This window comes from Schistocerca gregaria, chromosome 1, assembly GCF_023897955.1.
Source record: "Schistocerca gregaria isolate iqSchGreg1 chromosome 1, iqSchGreg1.2, whole genome shotgun sequence".
NCBI lineage: Eukaryota > Metazoa > Arthropoda > Insecta > Orthoptera > Acrididae > Schistocerca > Schistocerca gregaria.
Window position 1 is genome coordinate 667,660,195 of NC_064920.1, and position 24,016 is coordinate 667,684,210.

The 24,016-nt window shown below is 36.9% G+C and overlaps 1 protein-coding gene across 10 annotated transcripts in view; it reads left to right on the forward strand.

The window, feature by feature from the left end:
- The window catches only part of LOC126362232 (protein piccolo-like), a 731,361-nt gene that overhangs the window by 694,789 nt on the left and 12,556 nt on the right, over positions 1 to 24,016 (forward strand). For all 10 annotated transcript variants that reach the window (XM_050007864.1, XM_050007862.1, XM_050007865.1 and 7 more), the window contains one exon: positions 1,697 to 1,822. In XM_050007864.1, coding sequence (XP_049863821.1) covers positions 1,697 to 1,822 — 126 coding nt within the window. The remainder of the gene's footprint in view (positions 1 to 1,696; positions 1,823 to 24,016) is intronic.

Below are 24,016 nucleotides of genomic sequence, written 5' to 3' on the forward strand. Positions count from 1 at the left end.
CAATTGCCATCCCCGCACCATGCATCAATTCATTGTATATCCTCCTGCATTTCAGTACAATTTTCCATTGTTACAACCTCTGGATATGCTACAGCATCATCCACAAAAAGCCGCAGTGAACTTCTGATGTTATCCACAAGGTCATTTATGTATAATGTGAATAGCAATGGTCCTATGACACTGACAATCACTGAAATCACTCTTACTTCAGCAGACTTCTCACCATTGAGAGTGACATGCTGCATTCTGTTATCTAGGAGCTCTTCAATACAATCACACAATTGATCTGATAGTCCATATGCTCTTACTTTGTTCATTTAATGTCTATGAGGAACTGTATCAAATGCCTTGCGGAAGTCAAGAAACAGGGCATTTACCTGGGAACTCGTGTCTGTGGCCCTCTGAGTCTCGTGGACGACCAGCGCGAGCTGGGTTTCACACAATCGTCTTTTTTGAAACCCATGCCAATTCCCATACTGAAGCTTATAGTCATGCTGATAATGGTAGGGACAGAAGCACAAGACGATCAGCAGGTGCATTTACTCTAGTTCCATGGAGGGCCGAACGTGTGGAAAAGTAAATTGCAGCAGTGTGTTGCTCTTTGCAACTGTTGATGAGTCATTAGTTCCTATTTTATTTAAAAAACAAAGATGATGTAACAAAAGCATTGGTATGTTGATAGAGACACTAACAAACACAAACCCACACACAAAATTCAAGCTTTCGCAACCAAAGGTTGCTTCATCAGGAAAGAGGAAAGGAGAGGGAAAGACGAAAGGATGTGGGTTTTAAGGGAGAGGGTAAGGAGTCATTCCAACCCCGGGCGTGGAAAGACTTACCTTAGAGGGAAAAAGGGACAGGTATACACTCGCATATATATATATTCCAATCCCGGGATTGGAATGACTCCTTACCCTCTCCCTTAAAACCCACATCCTTTCATGTTTCCTTTTCCTTCCCTCATTCCTGATGAAGCAGCCGCCGGTTGCAAAAGCTCGAAATTTTGTGTGTGTGTTTTTGTGTGTTATTTTATTGTGCCTGTCTACCGGCGCTTTCCCGCTTGGTAAGTCTTGGAATCTTTGTTTTTAATATATTTTCCCATGTGGAAGTTTCTTTCTATTTTATTTATTTATATATATATTTTCTGTGATGTAAGTGTGTTTTTGTTTTACACAGACAGTATTGGGGTATTGCCACGCTTTTGTGGTTTTTCAAATAAATGTTTCATTTCAAAATGCCATTTGGTGTTTTATCAACACAGCTGTTCATGATTTCAAAAGTACTGAAGTATATACTTTAAAATGTAGTAAGTTACCTGTTATAGAATATTTTCAGCAGCTTACTATAACATAGGTAGAGCTTCTTTTTTTCGTGGCAGCTGTAGCTCTGCTGGATGTTGGGTGTCTGTAGAGGGATATAGCCAATTCTTTCTGATAGGCTGTAGTCAAGCAGGTATTATATCATCAAGCAGAGTCCTGAAATAAGATCAGTGGTAGGTGTTGGTCTGTGGCAACAGGTGTGTTGTACATTGTTTAGGATGGATGTAATTACGCGCCACTGTTTAATCATCAGTGCTGGTTTTGCCACAGATTAAGAAATTAATTTCTTTAATCTTAATTTGCCTTAAAATAAAATAAAATGATTATCTTTTATAAATACCAGATATACTATACATTTCATCTGTGTGCTTCTGCAGAATCTCCTCAGCCATATATTCCACCATCTGAGCAACAAGTTCAGGAGCCTAAGAAATATACTGGAGGTTGTATTCCTTCTCGTTCATTTAGGATGCTGCAGGCAATGACAGCACCCGAGAACTGTGGTAAGTAAAATAAATTACAACAATTAGTTTATATGTGGGTCTGCAGGGAATATGATGCAGCCTAACAATGTGGATCTTCAATTAATTTATTATGTTATAGTGTTTATGACACAAAATTTCTTATTATCTCTATAATCATTTTGAGTAATGTAAATAGTGTGCACTTAAGGCATTGAGTGATCAAAAGGTATGTAAACAAGATTGACAATGATGCTGAACTTTCAGGCACAGTCATTATTTGAACCTAAGTAACATAGGCTCAGCAACATCTTCGTTACTGTTTGTGTCCCTGCAACTCAAATGTTCAAATGTGTGTGGAATCTTATGGGACTTAACTGCTAAGGTCATCAGTCCCTAAGCTTACACACTACTTAACCTAAATTATCCTAAGGACAAACACTCACATCCATACCTGAGGGAGGTCTCGAATCTCCGCCAGGACCAGCCGCACAGTCCATGATGGTAGCGCCTTAGACTGCTTGGCTAATCCCACACAGCTCCCTGCAACTGCTTAGTGCCTTGACTATATGTTGTGTAATTACGTTTACTCCTTTCATTATTTGTATCCCAACCAGGACCTTGCAGTGTCATATTATAATCACCTTAAATTCACTGACAGTGTCAAGACACTGCTTTGCTACCAATAAAACATTCTTTTCTTGAGATACTGGTGCTTAAAATAATGTTATATGGAAGAAAGCCTCGAGTTCATATTTTAAAATAAAACAGTTTTACATATAGCTTAAAGAAAAAGATTTCTCTCAGTCTCTATACTCATATTTTTGTATTTCTGTTCACATCTGTCTCATGGGAATTAATTATCTCAAAATAATGAGGAGTTACAACTTAATAAAGAAAGATTTCCAAAAAGAAGTAACTCCTGTTACTAGTAATACATGGTTCATTAAAGAAAATTAGTGGATGCCAAAAACTGAATTTAGTTCATAATTTATCTTTCTCATTATCAATTATTTTTAACAGCAGTTTTTATGTTTGTCACATACCTATGTTTTTTAGTACACGTTCCACCACAACCAGGCCCAGTTTGTGAAGTCAGAGTACCACACTGAAATATATATAGTCCATTTTGTATAAAAAGTTATCTATAAATTGAATTCTGATGTAACTCTGCTTGATGTTTTACCATTCAGGTTTTCCAATTGTAATATCAGTTGTTTCCAGACACAGAAACTGAAGCAGTATGAGAAGATGAGACGAAGGTGTCAATGTCTTTTGAAACAGTTGTGTTTCTTTAAATTTTTGGTGTTGCTGCTTGTTGTTGTACAGTATTTGTTAAAGATACCTCTTCTATAATGGATGACCAAAAGGACTTACTTCCTAACACAATAATTATGGATGCTATGCTATGAAACTGAGCCCCAATATTCACCCATTATGCAGAATTCTCTATTGCAAAATAGTAACATACTGACTTCAGAAGACTAACACTTTTCTCAATATCTGTGCACATAACCCACTCACATATCCATACCTGATCCTGTTTGTCCACTGAATCTATTCATTAGATACTTAACTATATTGTTGTTCTGTGGCCCCCAGGTATCTTCTATTTCTCTTAATGTTTTTCCAAATGGCAAGAAATGTAATAACATTTATTATATCATTTGTTGGTGAGAATAAGAGGAGAAACAGAGATTACAGTGGGTGTAAATGAAAAAAAAGCCTAACTTGGTTGAGTGGAAAAGGAATTGACCATCAAGCTGTTAGAGAAGCCATTCCAATATTCACCTCAGCTGATTTAAGGAAAAATGTAGGGAACATAAAGAAGAGTTGTCACAAAGGATTTAAAATATACTCCTCCCATGTATCAAGTCACTGTCCCTCCACTGTGCCACCTTGCCCAGTTGTGATGCATTTTTTATATGTGTAAAGCTGAAAGTGTGTTATGAACTGAAGTACTGTGGTATTCTTCAAGTAGTCTGGCCTGTATATGGTATTTCCGGTTCACCTCCAGCCTCTGTGCTCATGTTGAAGGAACTTCCTAATCCACTTGGGGATCTCTCCTCACTTCAATTCAGTAGTATGAGGTATCCAGTTTAAAACTTGTGCTTTGGTCCAGGATATTTCAGTCCACAGAGATTTACCAAGTTCATTTGTTTTTGTCATATTCTTAGTACAAATAGAAAATTTCGTAGTGATCTTGTTATGATTTCTTTTAACCAACTCAAGTTTTTACAGTTTCCTTTTTAAATTAACTATCGACTTGTCTTTTTGATTATGTATCACTTGTTTTATATCCCACAATTTTCGTGCTCTTTCATTGCAAATATCAGCATTTTTTATATTTGTTTCTTATTCAGATAGAAAGCTATTTACATGTAAAAAATTGAGGTTCTTCTTTCTCATTAGCTTAGCAGCATAGGGTCATTACTTCATTATATTTTCTAGCTATGTGCCAGCAGTTGTTCTATGTTCTGTTTTTTGATTTGTCATAGGGATCTTTTGAACCTACTGTGAAATCATTAACAGTATGTAAAAATTAAAATATTTCCACCTTACAGTTTCATCTCTTCTCAGTACCTTTTCATCTTTTTTTGAACTTAGACTTTCTGCTGTGCATTATTTTTCAGATATGTAAAATTTTAGACAGAACTAAGTGTGCATGGTGAACTATTGGTTATTATTCCCTTGAAAAACTTGAGATTGGTAGGTAGGTTTCCTCATTTGATACAAATCCTCATTTTTTTTTTTTTTTTTTTTTTTTTTTTTTTTTTTTTTTTTGTATCTAAAAATGAATACATCTACATCCTACATACATCTACATAAATACTCCACTAGCCACCAAGCGGTGGGTGATGGAGGGCACTATTTGTGCAAAAGTCATATTTCACCCCCTCTGTTCCACTCGCAGATCACGCATGGGAAAAACAACTGTCTGAATGCCTCAGTATGAGCTCTAATTTCCCTTATCTTTGAATGGTGATCAATGCACGATTTGAAGGTTGGTGGTAATAATATGTGCTCTACAGCCTCAGCGAAGATCAGATTTCAGAATTTAGTGAGCAGTCTCCACTGTATAGCGCGTCATCTATCTGCAAGTGTGTCCCACTTCAAACTTTCAATTAGATTTGTAACACTCTCACGATGGCTAAATGTACCAGTTGTGAATCTTGTCACTCTTCTTTGGACCTTCTCAATCTCTTGAATCAGACACAACTGGTCAGGTAACAGTATGTAAAAATTAAAATATTTCCACCTTACAGTTTAATCTCTTCTCAGTACCTTTTCATCTTTTTTTGAACTTAGACTTTCTGCTGTGCATTATTTTTCAGATATGTAAAATTTTAGACAGAACTAAGTGTGCATGGTGAACTATTGGTTATTATTCCCTTGAAAAACTTGAGATTCGTAGGTAGGTTTCCTCATTTGATACAAATCCTCATTTTTTTTTTTTTTTTTTTATCTTAAAATGAATACATCTACATACATCTACATAAATACTCCACTAGCCACCAAGCGGTGTGTGATGGAGGGCACAATTTGTGCGAAAGTCGTATTTCACCCCCTCTGTTCCACTCGCAGATCGCGCAAGGGAAAAACGACTGTCTGAATGCCTCAGTATGAGCTCTAATTTCCCTTATCTTTGAATGGTGATCATTGCACGATTTGAAGGTTGGTGGTAATAATATGTGCTCTACAGCCTCAGCGAAGATCAGATTTCAGAATTTAGTGAGCAGTCTCCACTGTATAGCGCGTCATCTATCTGCAAGTGTGTCCCACTTCAAACTTTCAATTAGATTTGTAACACTCTCACGATGGCTAAATGTACCAGTTGTGAATCTCGTCACTATTCTTTGGACCTTCTCAATCTCTTGAATCAGACACAACTGGTCAGGATCCCATGCAGACAAACAATACTCTAAGACTGGACGAACTAACATATTGTAAGCAATTTCCTTTGTTGAAGGACTGCATCGCTTTGGGATTCTACCAATAAACTTCAATCTAGACTTCACCTTTCCTGTTACTTGTGTAATTTGATCAGTACATTTGAGATCATTTCAAATAGTCACACCCATATACTTGATGGATGTTACTGCTTCCAAAGACTGGGCATTTATCTTGTACTCGTACATTAATGGGGATTTTTGCCTTGTTAGATGCAGTAGGTTACACTTAATAATATTGAAAGATAACTGCCAGTCATTACACCAAGCATTTATTTTCTGCAAATCCTCACTGATTTGTTCACAACTTTCGTGTGATACTACTTTCCTGTAGATTATAGCATCATTGGCAAACAGTCTAGTGCCACTGTCAATACCAAGTGTTAAAAGCAGCGGACCTATTATGCTGCCCTGGGGCGCCCCTGAAGTTACACTTGTTGTTATTGAAGTCACCCCATTCAGGAAAACATATTGTTCTTGCTGTTGCTTTGGGCCAAGCTTTTATATAACCTCATTACTGGCTCATGTTTTCATTGCAACATACTGGTACCCAACACCTTCACTTTTGTACATCCAGTGTTTTCTTAAGTTCTCACCCTAGTATCAGTGAATGATAGCACTGCACATATTAACTGATGTAAGTTCTATTTGTTATATTGCAATGTGAGTTTGTTTCTTTTCTATAATGCCTGTAATTACTTTGCCTAATTAACTTAGCCAGTAATTATTCCTCTTAATCTTTTACTGGAGTATCAAATTTGGTTTCGAAAGAGCTACTTTTCAGAATAGGGGCTAGAAATCATATACCATATTTCTGTTCCACGCGTATTTCCAGCAAAGTGCAACTGCTGCCCCCTGCCCCCAGAAAAAGAATTCATTGTAAACCAGGCTCCCTTGCATCCTGCACCAACAGATATCCAGTATCAGGTATCAGTTTTAAATAAAGCCAAAACAAATAGCTGGTATAGAATACCACCTGGAATATCCAAAGTCATTTGTCATGAAATCTCAAATATTTCATAACACTGGTCCACAGTGGATTTTTTTGTAGAAACCAAAGTAAATGGTTTTTAAAGATTTTCATCCACTGAACATGAATATCATGATTAAAATTATCTCCTTGCTCGATGGTACAAGTAAGTTGGGACTTTATGTTTTATGTATTGTGCTAGTGTAATCAGTAGGATATGTACATTAATTGAACTTACCTGGTTTATTCGCACCATTGAGCATCTCTCTGTAGCATTCATCAGAAATCAACAAATACAGCAGTAGTCCACTACCCTGTGTACTGCTGCTTGATGAGAGAAATTTCCTGGTGCTCATCACTGAATGCACCACAGTTCTGTGGGAACACATTGAGGTGGGGGTAAGGAACTGCATATTCAGGACTATGTTCAGCTAATGATCTTGTAGCAGCTAACAATCTTGTAAGTGTGAATGAGTTCATCCACAAGGTCGTTTTAATTTTGGGCTCTCCTGTTTCCCAAGAATAAAGTTGTCACATCATAGAAAAAATGACACTCATGCGGCTAATCAGGACTTAGGATGAACGCAAACTGTGTGTTGCCCAATTGTTGGCATATCTGTGAGCCAGTGGATGTCCCCTCCGTGATCTTCTCTGTATTCAATAGTGGAAACTTCTTACAAAAATAACGAAATGTGGCTTCATTCATATGCACAGTCTTAACAAATGCTGTGATGTTTCCAAACTTAACATGCAATCGGAGGAGGTGGAGAGGTCAATTTTGTTTGACTCACTAGAGGTTCTTCAGCAATATTTTTTGACCTGGCACCAGATCTGTTTGTGGAAGCCATTCCCCCTTTGTGTGATTTCTTTCTCTTGTGCAACTGTCCTAGTCATACAAGTAGCAACAATACTTACTGTAACCCCTTTGCAAAGCCAACAGCATCACAATAAATTTGAAATATCCACATACAAGCCATTCATGCTTATTTTAATTAACAAAGTTTTCAACGGAGTTCAATGTAGTATAACGTTTTTAGCTGAGGCAGCACATGCAACAAGGAAGAATGGTCTTTCATTGCTGTTGTGCAACAGTGCTTGCTTCCTTCAGTGTTGTTTGAGAGCCATCTATAAAGTCTCTCCACTTGTCTGCTTTGTGTGTAATGTTTAGGTCTCCCAGCAAAACGTCAGTGTCACAGCAGACGAGGGGAGAGTTAATGTCACCTTCAGCATTAAAGTATTACTCAAGCTTTTTCTGATGCTGTCAAAACACAGACACACTCTGTCATAGGAGATTCCACTGCTGCGGTCATGAGGCAAGAGTTCAGCTTTACACTTTGGAAGATCTAAATCCCTAATCAGATAACTGAGTTCACACTGTGGGATTTTGTGTGGTTCTCCAGATTGTGATGTTGTTGTAAATGTAGAAATGATTGCATTTTTTTTGGCTATATGTGTCAGCTCAGCATCATTGCTATCACCGCTTGCAGTACACATGAGGGAACAGGAAATGGCAATCCTTTATCATGAGCCACAGGGCGAATGAAAGGTGGCATGCAGGGTACTGAATATTCATCTTCCTCTTGGTATTGTCTCCCTTCCTCAAGGGAGCTACCATACAGAAGTAACAAATCCAATGCAGCCATATCAAACTCAGTGGAAACTTTTTTCCATCAATCGAAGCATTCAGTGTACAAGAAGATAAAGTGAAACACACTTGTGAAGCTCATAATTTATCTTGGCCTCCAACACAACACGGAAAATACAAGGAATATGCTTCTTTCACTGCTTTAGTCAATTGTCACCTTCATAAACCACAAATAACATCTGCACAAGCATAACAAAAGTTATCAGATTTGTTACTGATGATGTAGGGCATTTTTTATGAAAGCACACTGGTGCACAGTAACACAATTCTTCAGTTTGAAACACTTCACCTCACATACACTCTCTGTCAATCATCATGTCACTCATTCAAGTAACAAGTGAACTAATCCAGCACAAGAGTATGCATCTGTGACAAATTACAACTGAAATAGCATCTGGTTTCTATATTTGACAGTGCTCATGTGACTGGATAGTTCAAACATGAGTCATGGTGTAAACGAGTGTTGCCAAATTGTTCCAGAAGTGCCCACTTCATTCACTTGTGGCAGAGGGGTCCTTGTCACAATGCTTTTGCACTGGAAAGAAAAAAAAGAGAGAGAGAGAGAGAGAGAGAGAAGAAGAAGAAGAAGAATAAAAAGTGGAAATTTGTGGACCGGTGTAATTCACCATGAAATTAATGTGAGACCCCCACCCTCACCCTCCTCCCTCTTTTTCCAGCTCAGATCCTGCAAATGCTCTTGTCCTGGCATCTCACAAAAGAAAATGATAATATTTCAGATTTATTCACTTGATTCTGTACTGTGGCTTGTTCATAATAATTATTGCTTTTCTTGGTCCTTTGAGTTATATTCTGTCTACATTCAGTGTTGTAAATTTGTAAAGTTCTACCTTTAACTTTTTGTGACACACGTATTCTAAAGGTTAATACCTTGCTGGTGCAACCACTCTCGCTGTCAATGACTGGCCATTTCATTTCTATGTGCTGTTACATCCTATCTCTTCTTGGTGCATTATAATTCATCCAAGGCTGTCCTCTTCCTTTCTTTTCTAGCACTTACCCTTAAAGAATATTAATGATAAAGTTTGGTTGGTTGATGTGGGAGAGGGTACCAAATAGTAAGATCATTGGTCTCTTTGAATTAGGAAGGATAGGGAAAGAAGTCAGCCATGCCCTTTCAAGGGGCCCATCACAGCATATGCTTGAATGATTTAGGGAAATCACAGAAAACCTAAGTCAGGATGACCGGATGCGGGTTTGAACAATCTTCCTCCCAGATGCATGTACAATTGTTGCCACCTCACTCGATAATGATAAAGGTATTCTTCCTAATGATATGTCCAATAAATTTTATTTATCTCTTTTCTGTTTCCTTTAATATAATCTTCTCTCTTCATTTACTTCCATTAAGATTTCCAGGTTCCATGTTGGCTTTTCTTTCTATCCAGCTCATTCTTGTCATTTTCCCCCACATTAACATTCAGCAGCTTCATGTTAATTCCTTTCCAATTTACCCAGAGTCCGACTTCCACCTCCGTGCAGCAGTATACTTCATACAGATGATTTTGCAAGGGGTCTTCTGACATCTGTGTTTGTATGTTTGCTGGTTAAAATATTTTTCTTAATAATAATGACTGGTTTGCCAGTGCTACCCTTGTCTCCACTTCCATTAAGCATCTGTTGTCCTCATATATATTAAAAACAAAGATTCCAAGACTTACCAAGCGGGAAAGCGCCGGCAGATAGGCACATGAACAAAACACACAAACACACACACAGAATTACTAGCTTTCACAACCGATGGTTGCTTCTTCAGGAAGGAGAGGGAAAGACGAAAGGATGTGGGTTTTAAGGGAGAGGGTAAGGAGTCATTCCAATCCCGGGAGCGGAAAGACTTCCCTTAGGGGGAAAAAAGGACAGGTGTACACTCGTGCGCGCGCACACACACACACACACACACACACACACACACACACACACACACACACACACATCCATCCGCACCTGCTTGTGTCTGTGTATGTGCGGATGGATGTGTGTGTGTGTGTGTGTGTGTGTGTGTGTGTGTGTGTGTGTGTGTGTGTGTGAGTGTACACCTGTCCTTTTTTTCCCCTAAGGGAAGTCTTTCCGCTCCCGGGATTGGAATGACTCCTTACCCTCTCCCTTAAAACCCACATCCTTTCGTCTTTCCCTCTCCTTCCTGAAGAAGCAACCATCGGTTGCGAAAGCTAGTAATTCTGTGTGTGTGTTTGTGTGTTTTGTTCATGTGCCTGTCTGCCGGCGCTTTCCCGCTTGGTAAGTCTTGGAATCTTTGTTTTTAATATATTTTTCCCATGTGGAAGTTTCTTTCTATTTTATATATATATATATATATATATATATATATATATATATATATATATATATATATTAAAAACAAAGATTCCAAGACTTACCAAGCGGGAAAGTGCCGGCAGACAGGCACAATGAACAAAACACATAAACACACACACAGAATTACTAGCTTTCGCAACCGATGGTTGCTTCTTCAGGAAGGAGAGGGAAAGACGAAAGGAAGTGGGTTTTAAGGGAGAGGGTAAGGAGTCAAGGAGTCATTCCAATCCCGGGAGCGGAAAGACTTCCCTTGGGGGGAAAAAAAGGACAGGTCTTCTGGCATGATTCCTCTTTCATAGCTTTCAATTACTGTTCTGAATAATTGGTTTTTTTCATGTTGTTACTGAAATTTTTCAGCAAATCTGCAGGAATGTCATCAACACTAGTTGCTTTTCCTTCTTTGAGACTCCAGAGTGCATGTTCAAATTTATGTTTCATGATAGTAGGATCTTCCACATCTTTTTTACACTCATTAATGCCTTCAATTAGATTACTTTCATTCTTGAAGTCCTTATCATAAAACATCTCTTCTATGCACTCTTTCTAATGAACACATACTCGTCATTGTCTATCAGTAATATTCTCTCTTTGTTTTTAACTGTTAGGCCCACTGATTTACTTGTATGTTTGTACTGAAGGGCTCCGATTTTCTTATAAAATTTGTCATCTTTTCCCTTTTTCTATCTCTTCAGCAATGCTTTTTGTTCATTTCTCAGTTTCTTCTTTCCATTTGGTTTTGATGTAATTTCTGATTCTTTTGTAGTCATCTAAATTGTTTTTCTTTCCAAGCTTTTTCTATTCCCAAATTAGATTTAGTATTTCTTCTGTCATCCAAAGTTTTCTGAGCTCCAGTTTCTTTGTTTCTAAATCCTCATTTGTTGCTTCTGTTTTCCTCATCTTCTTATTCTTCCACTGTATGGCTCATCACTCATTAGCTATTTTATTGTTTTTTTTCCCCTCCAAAACTATGATTATTGCTTCTTCTTTCAATCCTTCTATTCTCAATTTATTTTTGACAGATCTCTAGGTTCTTTTATATCTAATGTTGCTCTTGGCTAGCACTGGTGTGAGGTCACTATCTATGTCTGGACCTAGATAACTGTGTCATGATTTTATCTGGTTTCTCTACCTTTGCTTCCTTAATATAATCTAACTGCAATTGCCTTTTGTTTGGTACCTCCCATGTACACCTTCTAAGAGGGACTTCAAATAGTGTGTTTGTAATAATCATATCATTTTGATTACAGAAATCTACCAAATTTTCACCTATTTCATTTGCTTCCCCAAGCCAAAATTTCCTGCTGTTGTATTGCCTGCATGGGATCCTAATATGACATTAAAATCACCCATTATTGCAACATTATCTTTTCCTTTTGTCAGTTCTTCAGTATCTTCATACATAGTCTCTGCATCTTCCAAGTCATGATCCGATGTTGGAAAATATTAACAAGTACACAGGTGCACTATTTCTTTTTGTATCAGCATCGAACAGTCGATGACATGGTAAGTACCACAAACATTATTTAATAATTTTCCTCATATTACAACTGTCACTCCATACTTTCCTCTTTTCTTATCACCACTATAAATTACTTTTAACTCATCACAGTAGAAATCTCCGTTTCTCTCCCACGTTGTTTCACATAGACATAATGTATCTGTCTCTTCTTCCTCATTGCATCTTTCACGTCGTCCAGTTTTCACACTTTCAGTAGCATTCATACATTCCATGTTCCCATTTTCATCTCCATTTTAGAGAGATATTGCTTGATGATGACCTAAGTTTCCTCTTATCTCCTCTGCCAGACCTTGGCTTCCAAGATCCATGATCAGTAGTTAAATCCTAATTAATGCCAACTTTTATGGCTGCATTCTACTTGGGATATCCTTAACACAAGGGAATGTTTCCCATTGCCTTCTCTATTCTATGCCATTGACCAGGATGTGTTGTTTCATCCACCTTTAGGGGCAATTTCTCACCCCATTTTTGTGAATGATTTAATTTTATTGTAGTCCTTACAGTTGGTATTGTCACAATATTTTCATAGGTATGTCCATTTATAGATTGACTATTAATTTAGAAGTTAAATATACAATTACTCTGAAGAATCTACATTGCAGCTGTCTTAGACCACAATATAATTAATAATGAAAATAAATACTGTTTATGAAACACTCTTTATGCATGAAGGATATTGACCTAACATCATCATGCATATGTATTTCACATGTTTCTAATGGTATATGGAAACAGTTACAGTAACAATGTAAAAGTAAGATTTACAAATTTGGAGCTCCACATTGGTTTATACTAACTTTAAGTGTGACATTAATCATCTTATTACTCATAAATTTATTTCTCTGTTTCTGGTAGAGATTAATAGCTATTGGCCTAAGTCCTTTATCATACAAACACAAAACAAAACACACACACATTCACATACAATTCACATACAAATGATCAATGTTGTTTTGGGACACTTAAGACCTGACTTACTGTGAACTTGGTTGAGATGGGAGAGGGGAAATGAAGAGGTATGAGATGAGGACCCCATCTGGGGATAGCAGGGTAAGGATGTGGGAAGATGATATTGCTGCCTGTGGGAGCTTGCAAGGAGGCTGTGGAGCAGAGTAGTGGGTGGCTAGATGCAGTATTTGCAGGCTGTGATTTGGAGCCAAAATGGAGAAGGGAGAAGTAGAAAAGGGGAGATAACTGTGCAGGTGTACTGCTAGGAATCAAGGCATATTTAGGGATGGAGTGTGAATAGTGAATGGTTAGTCAGTTGTAGAACTGAGACTAGCAAAGTTTGAAGACGGGACTTATGGGAATGAAGGATATGTTGCAGGGTGAGTTCCCATCTGTCAGTTAGTTACATGTTCCATAGATCATTTGAATGTTTTTTCTGGCAGTTTTTAAGTAGAAGTTTGTCATGCAAATAGAAGGATTTGTGTGGGAAAAATGATTTAAAGTTAGATTTAAAACATGCTTTGCTGTCTGTCAGACATTTTTATGTTATTGAGTAGATCAAAAATTTTTGTTGCAGCATATTGAACTTGTTTCTGAACCACTAACAGCTTTGAAAGTAGATAATAAAGGTCATTTTCCCTCTAGTGTTGTGGGTATGGACATCAATGTACTTCTCAAATTGTGATGGATTATTTATGACTTGTTCATTAGTAAACATATCTACTGTGATAGCACTGTTAAAATGTCTTGCTCTTTGAAGAGGTACCTACATGACATCTATGGGTTAACATCATATGTTATTCCTACTGCTCACTGTTGTGCAATCAATACTTTCTTCCTAACTGATGAGCCACCATGGAAAATTCTTCAGTAAGACATTACTTTGTGGAAATATGCTATGTATATGAGGAGGTTGAATTGTTTGTTTCCAAAAGTAACTGAACTTAATCGAGAAGCTCAGTAATATGCTTGTTCCAGAAGCTTTCATCAGTTTGTTCACCAAAAAATCTTGAGCATTCTACCCTATTTACTGACTCTTGCTCATGTGCTACATCAATTTTTGGCATGACTCTATTTGTTGTACAGAACTGAATGTAGTGTGTTTTTTTCAAAATTTAAGGGGAGTCCATTTTCAGAGAACCACTTAATAATTCTTTGGATAACATCATTTACCACCTCTTCTGTTGCTACCTCTCTAATTGGAGTTGCAATAACACTAGTATTATCTGCAAAACGTATAAATTTTGCTTGTTGAATGATAAGTTGAAGGTCACTCACATTTACAAGTGATAGGATGAAGTTGGAACAACTTTTCAGAATTCTGTCTGAAATTGCATCAACTCCATATGAACTTTTTTTTCAAAATTTTTATAATTGTATTAATTTCAGTGAAAGATGTTGATGCTACTTCTAGTTGCTTAAGGTTTTGTGGAATTATATTTTTGATATATTCCCTTGCTTCTTTAACTGAATCATATTTCCTGCTATGTTTAGAAAGTTATTGTTTAAAGTATTTGCAACCTGTGAACTATTATCAGTCCCAACATTGTCATTTAGTTTAATTGTTGAGGAATCTTGTGCACTAGTTTTAATCTTAGTATCTGCATTATTTATTTCTGTCAGGGAATGCCTACTTCTGGACATTTTAATGTCTTTCTTCAAAGTAATACAGCATTTTTTGTAGCATGCAAGTAATATTGGATCTTGACTTACTCTGGCCATTACATAATTCCCTTAGTTATCCATGGCTTACTTTTTTTAATGGATCTTCTGGATAATATTTTAGGAAAGCAACTTTCAAATATTGACAAAAAATTACTATAAAATTCTGAATTTGACAGTAGCATCTCTTCCCACATCCACCCCATCCCATACCATTCCTTTTAGCTTACTGTCCCATTCAGCTTACCATCCCTTTCAGCTTACATTGTATCCTGTTTCATTAAATAAGCCTCACTGCCTTGTGTGAACTTGTCTCAGAGTTGTAAGATACCGTACTGTTTCTGTCCATTAATTGTGCACCATGATCAGATAGTCCATTAGTAGCTAGGTACACATTAATTCTTTCAGCCTGAGCACTGCCTGTAAAAAAGTTGTCAATCAGTGTCTTACTATTTTGCTGGCCACAAGTTGGAAAACTGATTACAGAAATTAGATTGAAATGCCCAAATAATAATAGTTCTACTTAATTTTTCATTTTTTCATTTACATTGAAATCTACACACTTCTTCTTGTCTAACAGGTAGCTCGATAACACGTCTATATTTCTCCTCTGTAGACTGTTACAATCATCAGAGAAGTATTTTGCAATAACAGCTCACAAGATTATTCTTTCAATACTGTTTGTTTGTAACCTGACTCTAACCTAAAAAAAAAATGAGCCCCTTTGATTCCATTAATCTGTGCATTTCAAATAAAGTGGAGTTGGTAGAAATAAACCAGAAAGCACAGACTGTGGAGCAATCATTGATGTCAAGCACATTCAACTGCGCAACATACTTAGCAACTGGTGGTCCAGTTGTTTCTTGGCCCCAATGGGGCATACTGGCACAGTGTCTTTTGATTGAACCTACCTGGCTCCTCTATGTGGTGAGTGGCATGCTATGCTTTTCATATTGTTGTTCTTCCACCCTGGACATTCACATGCAGGGATGTAAGCCTTGGGGCAATTGATTAGAAGTAGGGGTGAAATAAGAACAGAGGAGGATATTGTGTTGGTTGGGTGAGTAGCAGAAAACCTTTGTATGAGGGTTGGAAGGGTTGGAGAGCATAATGGAGAGGGCCTTAGAGCATGGAGGTGACAGTGGAGATGTTTATGTGTGTTATGATACGCAAGTGTGAATATATGTGTGTGTGTGTGTGTGTGTGTGTGTGTGTGTGTTTTATCTACACCTGATGAAGGACTTACTCTGATAGCTAATAATATCTAGCAATCTTTTTTCACTGTGCCTGTCTGCCAGTCAATGCCTCCCTTATGTGGTGAGTAGTTATCTATTCTTGTCACATTGTTGTTATTTCATTCTAAATTTTCTATTAGCACAATCATGGAATTTTTAAACCAAGATCAACAGACTGAGTTATTTGGAAATTCAGAACAGCTTCATTTTGATACAGTTACTTTCCCTGAACTAAAATACTGATCTGGTTGCCACATTTTTGAGGATTCTCTGGAGTAAAGAATCTTGAATCATATGACAGACACATTTTTATTTACTAGATTGTTACTTTTTGATTAATTTTCCCAGCAGACAAACTATTGCTTTATGCAGGTAACATATCATTACAGTTACAGTACATACATTTATTAAGCAATGTGATTTCTTCTCTATGATTCAATCTTTGTCAAATAATTGATTCTTTGCAAGATAACCCTTGTAGAACTAATGCATTTTGTATGCTAAACGTGTGATTTGTCAGTGAAATTTCAAACTGTTCTACTTCTGTGGCAAGTGTCTCTTATTATGAATATTAAATATAATTCATTGTTATGCTTATTTTATGACAGTGCAGCAATGTACAAATGCTGGTCCATTGAAAGCTATTTTTGGTGGGCACACAACTGTTTTTTTTTTTTTTTTTTTTTTTTTTTTTTTTTTTTTTTTTTGTAAACTTCTTAAACCTTTCACACCAACAGCACTCCAAGTAATTAAACAACTTGCAGCCATTTTGTGTGAGCATGAGGGATGTGGAGGTAGGGATGGGCTAAACTATTAATTATGAATAATAGGTTATAACATTCCATTTCCTACCAGGTAATAGGTTCCAGAAATCTGTTAATTATTTAATATGTCCCATAAGTGCCATGAAGTGCACTGAATACAACAAAAGAGTTCACTTTATTGTAACTGTGTTTTCTGAGTGTTTTATATGGTTAAGAAAATCATTATGATTAAGATTCTAAACAATGTATTTATGGTGCATTCAGTGACAAACTATACTTTAGAAACATAACCTTTTCTACAGATTTCATGGTTATGTGAGTATAATGTTAATTGTGAGTTGTTGGATCACTTTGCTCCAGATGTTTCCTCAGGATACTTAGTCATTTTGATGATCACAAATATCACATTGACATCGAAGAGTCACCAACTTAATTTTTTATATTATACTTTCCCATGGTATATCACAGTTGCATAACACATTTACAACCACAATACTGCAGTCAAGAATGCACAATGTAGTTGGAGCAGTAAACATGTCATGGCTTCTGTGTTGGGATAGTGGTACTGCTTGCACTGTGGAAAGACTCTATGTTTGACAGTCTGTCCCTGATAACTGTTACCTAAGAAATGAATATTTTATAGCTGTGAATAAACCTTGTTCAAGCTGACCTATTAATGAGTCATGGCTGCAACACAGAACAGCAGTGACTGAACATTCTGAAGGAACAAATACATTGCAGATATACAAATAATACTCTGATCCCATGGAGTTATCTGTGCATAACAAGTTGTGAGATAGAACTCTGAGGCTGGCTATTACAGTAATAAGACACAAATGATAGTTATTTGTTAAAAATTACTTAAATTTAAACAGAAAGAAGAAACACAGAGCACAAAAAACTGAGTACTTTCCTGATATCTATCCAGGAATGAGGTGAAAGCTGAAAACTTATTTTCTCCTAATGGATTGTACCCTACTGAAAATTTAATAGAGGTCAATTTGGAACTTTTTATTTGCCCAATTGTTGTGACTCAGTGTTATCTTAATAGTTATGTTAAATATTGCCCATACCTATGGGGAAAAGTCTCTTAGGGAAAGCTGAGCAATTAACACTCGAGAATGGTAATCCACATGCATCCTGCAGACAGTAAGCTGTAACAATGAGTTGCTTGCTATTTAGATAGGTGTAAGTAGGCTGTTTTTCCTTTAAAGTGCTGATACATTTATGTAATCAGTTATTCCTTAGTAAGTTTGTCCTTGGTCCAGTGGTCTAGGAGTAGTGCCTTTGATTAGTCATCAAAAATGTCCTGGGTTCTTGATCAAACACAGCCACTGCTTAAATTCTGAATAAAATTCATCACAATGGCAGCCAAAGACTTCTGTCATAAGAAGTCATCCTTGTTCTACCATTGGCCTTGTCAAAGAGGGCAGAGTAATGGACAGAGGTTCAGGACAACCTCTTGCTCTTGGGATGGTAAACTATACTTAAAGGCAGAAAAATCATCAGTGAGCATCAGCATGAGAATGTAAAAGACAATGGAAACAACTGCATTAAAGACACATAATGTATACCCACGAGACATACGACCTGTAATTGGAAAAATGTCATGATGATCCCTTCATTGGCAAACGGTTCCTGATTAGTCTCACATTTCGATCTCTGGGAGGCAACTGTCAAGAGTAAGTTGGTCATGAGAAAAAGGTGGAATAACTGACAACAGGATAACACTCTACAAGTTGGAGCATGGAATGTCAGAAGTTTGTAAGTAGCAGGAAAGCTAGAAAATCTGAAAAGAGAAAATGCAATGGCTCAATCTGAATCTAGTGAGGGTCAGTGAAGTGGAATGGAAAGAAGATAGGGATTTCCAGTTGGGTTAATAAGGGATAATATCAGTAGCAGCAAAAAATGGTATAATTGGAGTAGGACATATTATGCATAGGAAAGTAGGGCAGAGAGTGAGTTGCTGTAAAGAGTTCAATAACAGGGTTGTTCTTATAAGATTCAGCAGTGAACCAGTAGCAACACCAATAGTTCAGATATACATTCCAGTGTTGCTAGCAGAAGATGAAGAGCCAGAGAAAGCATTTGAGGATATGGAATGTGTAATTCAGTTTGTAAAGGGAGATGAAAATCTGACAGTCATTTGAGGCTGGAATGCTGTTGTAGGGGAAGGAATAGAAGAAAGGATTATGGGAGAATGTTGGCTTGGCAGTAGTATTAAGAGAGGAGAAAGACTAATCAAGTTCTGCAATAAATTTCTGATGGTAACATCAAATACTCTGTTCAAAAATCACAGTAAGAGGAAGCATACCTGGAAAAGACTTGGAGATATGGGAGGGAACCTTCAAGCTTGATTACATCATGGTCAGGCAGATTCTAAAATCAGATACTGGATTTAAAGCATACCCAGGTCCAGATATAGACTCAGATCACAATTTAGTAATGATGAAGAGTAAAGTGAAATTTAAGAGAATCATCTGGAAGAATTAGTTCTGAGGAATAATGGGACACATTTGATGTTTTCTAAGGATGTGGATTCTGTGATAAGGAATACCAAGAGTAAGCAGTTCATTTAAAGAGGAATGGACATCACTGAAAAGGGCAATCACAGATGTTGGACAGACAAACATAGGTACAAGGAAGGTAACTGTGAAGAAAACTTGGGCACGGGAGGAAACACTTCAGTTGATTTACAAAAGAAAGAAGTACAAAAATGTTCAAGGAAAGACAGGAATAAAGCAATATAAATCACTCAGGAATGAAATGAATAGCAAACTAGGGTAGCCAAGGGGAAATGGCTGCAGGAATTCAAAAGGGAAACGTGTATCAGGAGGACAGACACTCAGCATATATAAAAGTCAAAATAACCTTTGGTGAAGTTAAAAGAAAGGATGGTGAACGCACATTCCACAGAGCAGAGAGTGGACTGGTGGAAAGAACACATTGAAGGACTTGCTTGATGATGTGGTAGAAAAAGAAACTGCAGTCGACATGGAAGAATGTGACAGAAGAAGAAATTGGAGGTGATGTGGAAAGTGCGGTAGACCCTGTATTACAGTCAGAATTCAAAGTTGCTCTCTTGACATCAAATAAGGCAGAAGTGATAGATAACATTCTGCCAGAATTCCTAAAGTCATTGGGAGAAGTGGCAAAAATTCAAGTTGGTGTGTATAGTCCATTACACTGGTAATGTATCATCACACTTTCAGAAAAATAGCATCCACAAAATTCCAAAGATAGCAAGGGCAGATAAGGGTGAGAACAATCACACAATAAGCTTAGCAGCTCATGCATACAAGCTGCTGACAAGAATAATAGACAAGAAAACTGAGGATCTATTAGATGATGAAAAGATTGGCTGAAGGAAAGGTAAAGTCACAAGAGAGACAGTTCTGACATTGCACTTGATAAGCAAGACTGAAGAAAAATCTAGATATTCTCATAGGATTTGTCAACCTAGCAAAAGCACTCAACAATGTAAAATAGATCAAGATATGCAAAATTCTGAGAAAAATAGGAGTAAGCTGAAGGTAATATGCAGTATGTACAAGAACCATATGCGAACAATATGATTGGAAGACCCAAAACAAAATGCTTAGATTAAAAAGGATATAAGACAAAGTTGCCATATTTCACCCCTATTGTTCAATCTATGCATAGAAGAAGCAATGACAGAAATAAAAGAAAGGCTCAAGACTGGAAGTCAGATACAGGGTGAAAGGATATCAATACAGATTCGCTGATGACATTGCTATCTTCAATGAAAGTGAAGGAGAATTACAGGATCTGTTGAACAGAATGTACAGTCCAGTGAGTACAGAATATGGACAGATAGTAAACCAGGAAAAGAAAAAAGAAATGAAAAGCAGCAGAAATGAGAATAATGGAAAGCTTAATATCAAAAATGGTGATCATGACCGAGATGAAGTTAAGGAATTTGGCTATGTTGGAAACAAAATAACCCATGACAGACAAAGCAAGGAGAACAAAAAAGCAGACTAGGACAATCAAAGAGGGCGTTTGTGGCCAAGAGAAGTCTACTGGTATCAAACATATGCCTTAATATGAGGGAGAAATTTCTGAGAATGTTCATCTGGCACACAGCCTTGTGCACATAGTGAATCATGGACAGTGGGGAAACTGGAACAATAGAGAATCAAAGCATTGGAGATGTGATGCTGCAGAAGAATGTTGAAAATAAGGTGGACTGATAAGATAAGGAATTAGAAGATTCTTTGCAGAATCATCAGAAAAAGGAACATTTGGAAAACACTGGCAAGAAGGGGGGACAAGGTGATAAGATATGTTTTAAGACATCAGGGAATACCTTCCGTGGTACTAGAGGGGGCTGTAGAGGATAAAAATTGTAGGGGAAGACAAAGATTGGAATACATCCAGCAAACAATCGAGGAGTAGGGTGTAATTCCTACTCTGAGATGAAGAGGAAAGTGCTGGAGAGAAGTTCATGGTGGGATGCATCAAACTAGTCAGAAGACTGATTAATGGGGAAAAAAACTCATGCAGAGAGGGTGAGAGGGAAAGTATGAAAAGGTCTCATTTTTGAAAATGAATTAGTCAACATGGGCTGAAATCAGCCTTTAAAATATTTGTGTTAAAACCAGTTTTCTTAGACCCAAGAGAACAATACTTAATAATAGAGAAACCCCCTGTCATTTTTGTTTCACATAGTAAGGTCATTATTGGAACACAGTTCAGAAGCAATTCTAGGACAGTGAATGGACATTGCATTATTGTGGTCCTACTATGGGATAAACTTATTTACTTTCTTAAGAGCAGTTAGCTTTGGCTTTCAGGAGAGAGGACACTAACTATAAAGACAATGAATCATCAGCACACACCACTACTCACGTATTTTGATTGTCCTTTCATCAGGAAATTTGCTAATAATCTGTCATTTCTAAAATTTTGTGTATCACTTTTTGTGTTTTAGTTGTAATTTGTACCGAGCAAGGTAGCACATTTTTTAGCACGCTGGACTTGCGTTTGGCAGGATGATGGTTCAAATCACTGTCTGGGCATCCATATTTAGGTTTTCTGTGATTCCTCTAAATCACTTATGGCAAATGCCAGGATCGATTCTTTGAAAGGGCACAACTGATTTCCATCCACATCCTTTCCTAATCTGAACTTGTGCTCCTTCTCTAATGACATCATTGTTGACAGAATGCTAAACACTAATATTCTTTGCCATTGTAATTTGTTTTTGATCAAAGCATTGTGGTTGGAGCAGATTCTCTTATTTTAGATTGAAAAGCAATCAGTTTCTTCTTGAATTTTTATTTGTTGTTGTCAAATCCAATTTTTCCATTTTATGTCATTCCTTTATTTTTTTGTTTACTGATTGTCTTGAACTTCACTAGTGCCTTACAATATTCCTGTTGTGCCCAAGAGAACCATGTTAAACCTCCAATATGTGTTATCACAATAATGTTCTTTTTCCATGTTGTGTGTCCTTCTTTACTTCACTAAGTAGACCATCCTCTCAGCCATCCTTTCTTCCATGTCATGAATTGGTTCTCAGTTGTTTCCACTTCACATGTAAGTAACAGAGTCCCCTAGAATACTCATTTTGTGACCACTGAATAGAGTACGTCTGTTTGCTGTCCTTGTTAATGCAAGATTAGAATTAATTTTTTAGTTTATTTTATTTTTATCCATAGGACGTATTTTACAAATGAGAACTAACTCCTAAGTCAGTTTTTGCAATAAATGTTTTCCATTACAACAACAAAGCCACATTCACAATATTACTGAGTTCAGAACTCCTTTCAGATCATTAAACCAGTGTTTTTGCTTGCAGCACAAAGAAAAGAAGGAAAGAAATTACAGAGTGAAAAAACATTGTTTTTATCAGTATAAAAGCATTGCTGTAATTATGGGAAATTATTATGAAAGGTAACTAGTCACTGTATAGAGAAAGAAGTGTTGAGGAGTAGACGGGCCCATTAAAAAATGGTAGTGAATGTTGTAAGCAACTGTTCACTTTTACGCCTATGGTCTTCTGTTGGCACTCTTCTGTTATGAGTGTGTAATGTGAGAGGGCACAACTGCCTTCCCCTTCTTTTCACTCAAGTAATACACCACAAGAAATTAATACAAAAAAGACATTTATTACCTCAGATAGTGATAAACAAGGTGTTCTACTAACTGCAGAGCTTATTAGGATGAGATAAACATCTGCTCATGGACCAGATGCAGTCAGAGCTTTAGAGATGGAGCAGATTATACTGGACAAGTTGACCTGGTCAGCTGCAAAATGCAGTGATAAATTGCACAAGGAGTGGCAAAAGTGACAACACTAAACAGCTCTAGCCTACTGTATTCTACCCCCCCCCCCCCCCCCCTCACACACACACCAGTCAAGTTGTAGCATTTGTAGAAATGAGTGTCTCTGTACTCTGATAAAAAACACAAGTTTGATAGCTGAGGTACACTAAATCAACACTTTTTTATATGATAGCCCTTCTACTAAATTTCTCTTCATGTTTCATTAAGTGTTTTCTAATGCAATGACTGATTAAACAGATTTCTTCTATTTTTTTTAAGACTGATTTGGGTCATGGTGTGTGACAGACTGAACAGTGTGTTTTATTGTGAGTAGAATGAGTGTGGATTCCTTAATGTGACATTCTGAATGTCAAACCAACTTGAAATTTGAAGGAAAAAAATACTATCAAGTTCCACTGGAAAATTATAAGGGGAGCAAAGCAACTAGACTACAATGTAAACTTTAGAGATTTGATGTACCTCTGAGTGCAATTGTGATGGCAGACTTACATTTGAATTCAGATACATTGTGAGTATGATATCCTGCTGAATTTTGCCTTTGTTTATATTCTAAATACCATTGACTTGACAGAAAAACTTAGCTTAAAGGAATGATATATAAAGCTTTGTAATCTGAACAAGTTATTCATGAAATTTAGCCAGATGTGGAGCAGCAATTATTTTACAGTAAATTCTGGAATTTATAACTGTACATAACAAATGCAGTTATAATTTTGTTCCCACTCTACTATTTTTATAAAATCATACTGTTTAGATTCATTACATATAACTGACAAAATTCATTACAGAGCCAGACATTCATATTAATGCAATGTAATTCCATATTTTTGAGATTTGCAAGAAATGCTTTATGCCAGGTGTCACATTTGATGAGACACACATCATGAGAAATTTTGTTTC